Here is an 11,407-nt window from a genome sequence, read left to right on the forward strand (position 1 = left end):
CATTGGTTTATCTAAACTTCGCTTTATCTCATGCAATCTATGCCTCATTTAGTTTCACCATTCATGTCACTATTCCTTCAAAATCTCCTGTGAAGGAACGATAAGCTAAGGTAAATGCCAGCAGATCTGAATCCGTCAGAAATAAAACCTGAAGTAAATCAAACATTAGCTAGATTGAGTATGGTTGTTGGGTTCTTACCATTCTGGCAGTGGTTCGAGGTCCAGCAGCGGTGGCTGTAGTTGTCATTGAAGCTGGTCCTAATGCACTGTGTTCTATCATCCATGATACCTGGACAAACATCACCGCATTCTTTGGCTGGCTTGTTCCCAGCGATGTAATTGTTAAACTCTGCATTCATAATAAGTGACCAGTCCACTGACTCCAAGTAGCACAGCTCCGGGTTCTTTTCGATTCGGATAGCGCCTCTGGTGATGTTCCTCAAGTTGTAGAGGCCGATATCTTTCAGGCTGGTCATTTCAAAGATGACCAGGGCGTAGTTGTAGAACAGGTTGCGTCCTTGGATGACATTGAGGTTGGGGAAGAGCGTGCTTAAGCTATCCAGGCCAGAGACTCGAAACAGGAGAAGGTAGTCGGTGACCATGGTCAACTTGGGGAAGGACAGGGTGCGAAAGTGCTCCTGGTTGAGGTTGTTGTTCTTGTCTCCAATGAGGAGGATCTGAAGGTAGCCTTCCACCACCGTGCAGTTCTCCAGCTTCTTGAACTCACTGATGTCATTGCGGATATCAATGTGAGGGCCACAAACTGGAATGGAAAAGAGAGAAGAGTACAGTTAGTACTAATATGACCAAAACAAATCTTTTTAAGGGTTCTTTATCCATCTTTATTACACCTCTCCCTATTAAACGTAGAACAACTTTTCGTCTGATGCCACTTTTGGATATCATCAGCCAATAACCAAATATTTAATTAATACATTTCTGGTTTTATCTGTCACAAGCATCAAGAAAGCATAGAGAAAGAGCTTTCAATCTATCAATCCTTTCCATGATGTCACATGGAAAAACTAAAGATATACTGGATTCGAAGTTGATCGAAAAAAAAACTAAATGTAGGGCAGGAACTTGGTTATAATCATCAGTTTTTAATTGGATTTTGAAATGTGGGCACTGCACTCAAAAATGAACAAAAGCTTGTAGTCGATTGTGGAGGGACGGGGTTGAAGAAAACCAAATCACTGGAAAAGTCCATGATACGTTTGAACGTTTTTTTTTCCAGAAGATCGACCGTTTGATTAAAATTATTTAAAAATAGAACATACATGGATGAATCATTCACAATAAGATCAACAAGGGGTGACTTTTTTTTTTCATGACAACTTTAACCAACCAATTTGATCCACATTTGAATGAGTAATATTTTTAAGAGTGACAAAGACTTATATTTAATCAAATACCCCAAAAACATAATACAGTTAAACATCAGCATGAACCTAACAAATGGGACATTATCAAAAGGTCAAGAAATTTTACATAAGGGGCTTTTCCACTGCACGGTACATTTCAGTACGATTCACTTTTGGGGGGGTTTTCCATTGGATACAGTACATGGTACTTTCTTAGTACAACCTCGGTTGAGGTTCCAAGTAAACTTTACTGTTACCAAAATGAGACGTGTAAACTCTACTGATCACCGATTGGCCAGAGAGAATCATCATTACCTGCGTCATTGAACTTATGACACAAAGACAACAGAGCCGCTTGATTTAAATCAGCCAGCGATGGATCGAACTGTTTTGAACGAGCACACCTTTTTTCATCAATCAAAAAGTGTCTATTATCAATTTAAAGTTCTTTGTCTGTTGAGGAAGTATAGACGTTCTTCTCATTGAAAGCAGAGGAGCGGATCCAGCGAGAGCTTGATGGGGCAACGCTGAAAGAAATTTTTTTTCAGGAGTCGTGGAAGTAGACTATAAAGTCATGTGAATAATCCCACCCACTCTAAAGCGATACTAAACTGTAGGGGAAACACAACCAGAGCCGTGCCGAGCGCAGTCGTACCATGCAGTGGAAAAGCACCAATACTCACTACAGACCTACAGTGACCTACCTACAGTGAAAAGAGTAATTCACACCATAATAACAAAACTAACTGCTAGGTGACACCCACCACCCCAGGTTAAGGCTGTGTCCTGGAAGGGGACAGAGACCAGCAGAAGAATAGTCTTGACATATGAGCTCCTTTGGCTAAACCTTTTATGTTCTTAGAGAGGCTTAGGTCACCTTCTCTGAGACCATATCACAGGACCTCTATGAGACAAATGGAAAAGCTTCTCCCTGCCATGTGAAAAAAAACATGACCACGGCTGCCGGAACACATGGTCCCACACAGAAACAACCTTATCAATCTCTCTTTACAACCATGCTCTAAATAGCCCTCTGCGAGGCACAGAAGACAGTGAACTTTTGAGTAATGCGGGAAGGTCAAAATTTCAACAATCTCAGATTGCCTACTGTGCATTATTCTGACAGGAGTGGAAACCGCTTTTCCTGACACGAATTTCCTGTGAAAATGACACGCATCATGAATCTAAATCCCATTTGAGGTTACTGCATAACCAGTGTGCCAAAAATAGCAAGTGCGTTGTTTAAAAAGGATCTTTATTAGCTCCTGACAGTGTATTACGCTCGTCCAAAATTACAATGGAAATGATTGCTCCATGAAAATATTTATTTGTTCTCCCGTATCATCGCGAATGCCCCAGAGCTACACTTGGGAGTCTCAGAGCTGCATGTCTCCTTTGTTTCATTGCGGCATTTTTTTCTCCTCCACAATCCCGGGAGAGGGAGGAGAGCCGAAGTGACTCACACACAAAGACTAATTTGTTTGTTGCTAAAGAAAAACTTTAGTCTGCAGTTCCGGTTGGATCCATTAATAAATTCAGATGGTCTGGCAAGACACAAAGAGGAGGGAGACAGAGTGGGAGATAGACAGTGATATGGTGTCAGTTAAACAAAAGTAGACAAAACTGAAGTATAAAAAACACTTGACAGTGTGTCAAAACAGCTAAAAAGTTATGCATTCATTTGCACTGAAAATACACATACACACACACCAAAAAAAACATTTTTGTCTCACAAACTGAATATGAAGATGTGCAGTGTGCGGAGATGAGTCTGACATCTCTTAAAACTGCCACACAGGAAGAGTAAAGCCAAACCTCCCCAACAGATGACCTCCACATTGAATCCTCCAGGATGATCCGTGGCCAAAGAGCTCAACCAGTTCCTATTCCTCTTAAAAAGATCCGGCTCTTTTGTAAACACAGCCACTCAGAGAAGCATCTGAACCCTTCTCCACTCTTGTTGGTCATGTTGGTGTCGATTTCAGCAGGTCAGATTTTACAGTTAAATGATCCAGTGCAACTGGGCTAGACAGTTTCCTTCAAAAAAAGCGGGACTACATGTTTTCAAATATTACCCTATATCGACTTCTCGCTCACTTTTGAAAAATGTCTGCTTGCATGAACTCTGAAATCTGTCGTGCTCACATTTTTATGCATGCACAATAAAAATAAAGCTTTTTTTCTGCTTTACAGAGGAAATAAAATAATTGGAAAAAAACCTGAATAAAGGTTAGTGGAAGATAAAAATGTTTAGTCCATTGGAGTGCACGATAAATATCGGCCGATGATTAATGCGCTTCTCATCGGTAAACCCGGTTCTCTAATCAGCAGTAAATTCCATCAGGTGCGTGATTTCACAGAGAAGCTGTTACTACACAGAGCCGTTGTAAACGAACAAGCTTCACAAATCCACACTGACAATGAACATGGATTTGCGTAACAGTACAAACACATTTTAACTTATCTTTTAAAACATATTTAAAAACATTTTGCATTTTAACATGTAAAGCAAGTATTTTGAATTGTAGAGATATTTAAGAATACTACCATTTTACTGTATTTTTGATCAACTAAATGCAGCCTTGATAAGCATAAGAGACTTTGAGCATCAAAAACATTCTGATGAGAAGATTATTATTATTACTTACAAAAGAATAACAATAATAGTATTTGTAGTAGTGGTAAAAATAATAATTATCATTGTTTTTATTTAAAATAAATGCATAAAGAAAACAAGTCTATTGATAATCACATACTTCGCAATAAAAAAAAAAAAGATTATTAAATTCTAAGAAAAAATATATAATATCAGTCACTCTCTGCTTTCTAATAGAAAATGGTTTCTTACCACTCCAACAAACCATAACAAATTGAGTTGAGATTGTGTGTAGTCAAAAACACAAGTGAACCCCACTCATTGGCCGCAAGATATATGAGTGAGGACATATGTGGCTTATTCTGTTCAAATCATAACCTCTGGGGTGCAGATTAAATGACAATTATGGTCATTATGACCCACTTGCATCACACCGGCCAAAACTAATATTGTGTCAGTCATCTGAAATGAGATCTCAGAAGTGCTACACTGGGAATTGTGTAAATGCGTGTTTGAAATAGTCACAAAAGCTTATTGCATTTTTTAAGAGAAAGAATCATAGTACAAAAGAAAGCTCCTTCATCCTTTCCACAGCACCTCTGCAGTGAGCAGCGGTATTACAGTCCTCAAATAATTTTCCATAAGAGGATTGTGCACAGCTCTGCGTTCAGCTATAATCACCAGGAATCGGTCCATATTTTTTGGTCAGTCCTTCCAGAGAAGTTATGGACTCACTCAGCCCTCATTCATGTCACCTACACTTGTTGTCTTACCGAGATGCAAAAATCAGTAGTGAAACAGAAGTGCATATAGTGCTTGTCTTTCTCCACGAGCAAACAGTAACCCAGTCCTTCATTCACTGTGGTTTTCACACCATGGTACAAACAGACTGGCCTGAAATTCATCTCCTGCTGTTTACATTTGATAACCTTTTGCTAGCGGTCCACAGGAATACATGTACCTCTGGGATAGATGGGGGTAAAACAAGACTTCTACTACTTCTTAGGATCCAGTTTTTAGCCTATTGGCCAAACATTTGTCCATCCATCTGATCTTATTTCCAAATGAAAAATACACCGCTATTTATCTGAAACCAAATGCCCCACACAACAGTGCTTCTTAATTGCAGCTGTTAAAGTGACCTTAAGAAAATGACGACCCTTGTGGGACCGATTTATATCTTCAAGAGATTATCAGAGGTTACTGAAACCACTTTGAGTAATCGTTCTCGGAAAACAAGACAATTTTAGCAGTTTTCCCTACACTGTTAGCACTATTATCACTATTAGTGTTGTTGATCGACATTAAACTCTTCCTGGTCACTCACTAGATAAGGGAGTCAATTCCACTTGAAAGTGAGCATCACTGTGCAGAGCATTTGATGTGACAGCTATCAAGGGTGCACAGCAGTCACAAATGGTCTTATATGTTACTGTTTGAATGAATGTGCGAAAAATATACATTAATATTCATAATATTTGTGATCAATATGATTTTAAAGTCTATTATTCTCACCAAATCTGCACGTTTTTGATAAAAGTACAGTAATACTGTGAAATATTATTACCACTGAAATAACTTTTCTATTTTAATATATTTTCAAATGTAATTTATTTCTGTAATGGCAAAGCTGAATTTCCAGCAGCTGTTACTCGAGATCCTTCTGAAATCATAGTAAGGTTCTTATTTGGTGCTCAAAAAACTTTTCTTATTATCGGTGTTGCAAATATTGTGCTGCTTGACATTTAAGTCAAAACCGTCGTAAATAGAATTACAAGGGATTCTTTGATGAATATAAAAGTTCAAAAGAACAGCATTTATTTGAAACAAATCTTTTGTAACATTATAAATGTCTTTATTTTATTAATTTTATATAAAAAAAACTTTTTTTGATATTGGATATTTAATTGTGATGCTCGTTATTATACAAAACAGTGTAGAATTTCCATTTTAGCCATTTAATGTTTATTGGCCATGTCATGAAAATAATTATCAGTATCAGCCAGATTATTTTCACTTTGTTGAATTAGAGGGCTTAAGTTTTTAGCATTTCTGAAAGATACCAGCAGCCCCACACGGGTGTATTACAACCACCATTACTTGATCCCCATCTTTCGTAAACCTCTGCCTCAGCAACATGCCATGTTGTTCCATCTTTCAGACTGAGTTTTGCTAGCTGAGCATGCAAGGGTGGGGGGGGCAGAGGTTTTATATTACTAGTTGGGCTCTGACATATGAGCTTGTGCTTTTGAAGTGAGGGCCATTGAAGGGAAGTGTAGCACCAGACCAGTGGTCAGATGACTTCCAGCATGTGGGGGATTAAACAGCAGTTGAGGTGGCAGGTGTGAGTGCTGCGGAGCACAAAACCAGGATCTTGGTCATGCTCCCCTGTGCCCCCTTACTGCGGGGCTGACTCAATACCCCAGTCGCAGAGGTCTAATGCACAGCGCTCTTTGTACTCAGGCCAAAAAATACAGAAGTGTTACTGTAACTCTAAATGTCAGCATTTTGTTGTTTTCCACAAGAAGGTGCAGGAAATGCACAGCCTATAAGTGCATGTTGAAAGACGTCTGGCTGGTGTCGTTTAAACCTTGGACGAATTCCAAACAGCCTTTTTGCAGCCTTGAAAGGGCACTATAGGAAGGTGGCACTAATCAAAAGGTCTTCTAAATGAAAATTAGTAATTTAATACATGCTATGGTCACCAGTGCCGATCCTAGACTTCTGGGGGCCCTACGCAAAACTGTGTCGGTGGTGGTGGGGGCGCTTGAGAAACGAAAATGTTTTCAATAGTATAGAGACTCACAAAGCACTGTTTTGTGTGTAAAAAAGTTACCGGAATTTAAAGTTGTAACTCCTAGCTAGCTGACATCACTCAAATAAAAATCACATAGTATAGCATGACATTCTTATATTTCAAACTAGAGGTCGACTGATTGATTGGTCAACCGATTAATCGAACGATTTTTGGCATTTTTTAATTCATGTGTGTGTAGGTCTGGCAGTACCCTCCACTGATTTCTAAATATCGGTATCAAAGTGAAAACCCATATTGGTTGACCTCTATTTTAAACACTTGACTGACATAATAGAATGAGTTAAATACATCAATAACATTTTTATTAATAACATTAATAACATCAATAACATTTGAATATGACTGATTCACTTCTGTTAATGCTAGGGCTCGGTAAAAAAAAACAATTAATCGATTTTTCAAATGTGGTCGATTCAAGATCGAATCTCAAAGGCCAAGAATCAAAATTTTATTTTTGGATGATTATTGTATCTTAAAAATGAAATAACTTGATTCTGTTTGATTAAGGAATGCGACTGTTCTGACTTTTTTCAGCATACATTTTTCATCTTGCATCAAAATTCTATTGTATTTATGTAACATAATTGTATGCATTTGAAAATTAGAGAAGGGTTCTGTTTTAAATGTACCCAAGTGTTCCTAAAATAAGAGTTTAATATACAGGTTTGTGGCTCTTAATTTTTTTTTTATAAATATAGTATTTGTATTATATCTATATTCATTGAGTTCAATCGAGAATCAAGTTTAGAAAATTGAATTGAGAATCGAAATCGAATAGATTGGAGAGCTTGTGAATCGAAATCGAATTTATCTGGAACATCTGAATCGACACCAAGCCCTATTTAATGTTGGAAAAATAAACGGTTTAATTGTATTTTAGTCGTGTGATCTGTGATAAAGGTATAGACCAGAGGTTCTCAACTCTGGCTCTCGAGGTCCATGTTCCTGCAGAGTTTAGCTCCGACCTTGATTAATCTCACCGCCTGTAACTCTAGTAATCCTGAAGACCATGATTAACTTGTTCAGGTATGTTTGAATAGGGTTTGATTAGGGTAAGTGGACCTTGGGGCCAGAGATGAGAACCCCTGGCATAGATTAAATGATAGTTTATATGGTTATATTAATCAAAAATAAATTTCCAATGTTTACATATTCATAGGGAGTAATAATAATAATATATATATATATATATATATATATATATAAACTATAAGTAAATGATATTAAGAAAATTATAATATTAATACTTAAGTAAGTAGTAAGATTTACTTAATATTTTGATAAATGCTAGGTTCCTGTCTATAAAAATAATTAAGCTTTACTAAATTACTTTAAATAAACAACTAAATTAAATATAATTAAGCAATAATTACTTAGAGTGCAATTAGATTTAATTTCTTCATGAATGTTAAGTTCAGTAGTAAGTACATTTTACTTGATAATAGCAAGGAAGATGTACTTAGAAAAATTTACTTTAAATGTGTTTGTGCAAATTGTTACTAGGATTTGACAAAACAATTCCAAGTAATTTTACTTTTTTTTTTTCAGTGTACCATTTAAAAGTTTGGGTTTTTTTTTTTCGTGTTACAAAAGACTTCTATTTCAAATAAATGCTTTTCTTTTGGACATTAGATTCAAAGAATCCTGGGGGGGCGGGGTTGTCCTATGGTTACCACAAAAACACTCAGCAGCACAACTGCTAATAACAATGATAAAAATAAGATACTTTCATTACTGTTACTATTTAATTCGTGTATATTGTGCATCCCTAGTAAAAGTAATTTGCATTTTACTTCCAAATCTGGTTAGAGTTTGTACCTGTGAATCAAAACACACATAAAGACCATTTAATGAATGTTTCAAAAGGTTTTTTTTTTTTTTTATATCTTCTTTTGTGTTTCACAGAAGAGAGTCAGTCATCAGTATTGAAACAACATGAGGGAAAGTAGACTGATGACAGAATTATCATGTTCCGGGGAGCTGTTCCTTTAAAGGAGATGAACAAGTTTCTGCTGAACACAAGAGTATATATTTTGAAGAATGTTGTTAACCAGTAGCCATTGACTTCCATAGTACAGAATAAATATATTATAGAAGTCAACTGCTACTCTCAACAGAATATCTTTTTATTTTTGGTCAACAGCTGATAGAAATTCATACAAGTTTGGAACAAATTGAGAGAGAGTAAATGATGACAAACAGATTTTTCATTTTCATGGGAACTATCCCTTTAAATAACAAAAGTTCACATTGTGGGAAGCTGTCAGTGTAAGCACAAATTAACTCCCTGTGTCCGATGGTCTAGGAATGGTCACAGCACGCAAGCCTATTTTAAATTAACATTTAATTAAGTCTATACCTAATCTGGCAGCTCACTGAACCTTTAAGATCGTTTGACTCAAGCAGCGAACATGTAGGCACGAACTAGCACAGTGACACAGATTCGGGGCAACGGGAGTGACTCAGAGCTCTGCGTGGCACCGGATGAACAGGCACGAATGCTCCAACAGGATGAAGGATGAAGCACATTTCAGCAGAGACAGAACACGGGATGGGAGACAAAGAAATATGAAGAGAGAAAGCAGCGTTGGCCACTACAGCATGCGTCTGAGTCACAGGAAGAGACTCTCTTAGCCTGAGGTCGCTAACACACTAGAAAAAGTGTTTGATGAGTAGGATGCGCTGTGGAAAGAGGCCAGATAAGTTTTAATTCATTCCTGAAACTTACACAAACCATCCCAGTTGAAAAGATTCTGAGCATTATCTGACGCAGCGAAAACTCTAGCACGTAGGCGCCCTTAGTCATGAAAAGAATGAGCAACACCAGAATACCGAATACCACAGACTGAAGTAGGCAAAGGTGGGCTATCAAATAAACAGCGAATGACTTAAAGTTCACCCACTATTCGCTCCTTTCAGAATGTTTCACCTCATTGACAGCCATTTCTCCCCTGCTTTACAACCCCAGCTCAACGCCTGCGTTTAACAACACGCGGAGGCCTGTGTAGATACAAGGCTGAATGTGGGAGTGGGTGTTACACAATTATTTATTTCTATTCTCGACTTTTAGCCACATCTTGAGAGTACGTCGAGCAGGAGTTTTCAGAAACACTGGCCCTCGCTGGCACTTTTCTGAAAGTCTGAGTGTGTGTCAGCATCTGACAGCAGCAAGCGCTGATCTTCACGCTCCGCCGCCAGGCTGTCCGGAGGCTGTCCGTGTGAACATCTAAAGCCCAATAAAAGAGTTCACAAACTCTCTACTCTTCAAATCGACAAAACCAAGTCTGTTTGCTTCACTGTGTATTTTCACATGTTCAGTTTTCAAACCTCATGTTTCTCCTCCCGCTCGCCCTCTCTTTCTCCTTGGACCATGGAGGCTTGTTTGCCTTATACTTGGAAGAAGTGGCATAGATTTTTACTGTGGCAAAACTTGAAAGGAGGCTAAATGACATTTTATTATCCTTACCCGATTTTATTTAACTAAACATGATGAAAAAATGAAGATTTCTTCTCAATTGAGCATGGCCATTAATTTAGCATGGAATATTTATAACCTGTTAGATGGATGGATAGATATGCTTTAATTTTACCTTCCTTTAAAGAATAAGAAAAATTTGTGTTTTGAACAATAAATTATGTAAACCATGCTGACAACCTGACCAAAAGTATGAACTTGTAAATGAGCATAAAAGGGCACTTTATAAACACTAATAATTTAAAAGGGCCTCACACTTAACTTTATTCTTTAGTAAATATTTAAACTAATATCTATTTTTCATTGATTTTAGTTTTTGGTAATTTATTTTTAAGTAGACAAGATTTTAGAAAATGTTTACTTAAGACATTTATAATAGAAAACAAATAAATCATTATTATAAATAAAATATATATTTTGGTATTAGTTATAAATATTAATGGTAGTGGCCAAAATTATAATATCAGTGCATCTCTAAAAGAAAACATCCAAAACCCAAAACCCCCATCTTCTTCATAACCCTTAATTATTTAGCTGGTGTCAACTAACATCCTATAATTTGTTTCTATTATTATTTAATCATATCATACTCAGCCTAATCTAAACCGTTCATTTCTAATCAACCCTTTAAAGTCAGAAAGTACCACATCAGTGAAATCAAACTGGACACATAGACCCAAACCCAAGAGTAGAAAGATATGAAACTGGTTTGTGCTGACTGAGGTCAGTGTGTCAGTGAAGTGTCTTTGCAACCCTTCATGGGACAGAGACACACGGGACAATGCAATGATGGAGTCCAGGAGTGAGAGCTTACCCCCTCTCTCTATAGGGCCAGTGCTGCTGGTCTCTGCAGGGTGCTGAGAAACAGACCCCCCTGACATTCACAGTGGCCTGGATGTGGGACTGGCCACTCCGGTCAATGGCCTCGAATTGCGTCTTAACTCCTTTTTTGAATGTAAATGCGAGTTTAAACCAAAGAATGGCCAACCTTCATTATGCCACAATGCAGCCCCCACACAATCCCAATTAGGCATTTGATGACACTAAAGCTGCAAAAACATTACAAATACATCCACCTACAAGCACATAATGTTTTAAAACTATGGAAAGATGTGAAAAATGGCAGCAGGATTAACATATTGTCATTATACTCC

At 37.5% G+C, this 11,407-nt stretch overlaps 1 protein-coding gene across 2 annotated transcripts in view; it reads right to left on the reverse strand.

The window, feature by feature from the left end:
- LOC127934765 (insulin-like growth factor 1 receptor) overlaps positions 1-11,407 on the reverse strand; it is a 78,999-nt gene that overhangs the window by 65,923 nt on the left and 1,669 nt on the right. For both annotated transcript variants that reach the window (XM_052532349.1, XM_052532348.1), the window contains exon 2: positions 200-763. In XM_052532349.1, the coding sequence (XP_052388309.1) occupies positions 200-763 (564 nt within the window). The remainder of the gene's footprint in view (positions 1-199; positions 764-11,407) is intronic.

The sequence above is a fragment of the Carassius gibelio genome, chromosome A18, assembly GCF_023724105.1.
Source record: "Carassius gibelio isolate Cgi1373 ecotype wild population from Czech Republic chromosome A18, carGib1.2-hapl.c, whole genome shotgun sequence".
In the NCBI taxonomy this organism is placed as follows: Eukaryota; Metazoa; Chordata; class Actinopteri; order Cypriniformes; family Cyprinidae; genus Carassius; species Carassius gibelio.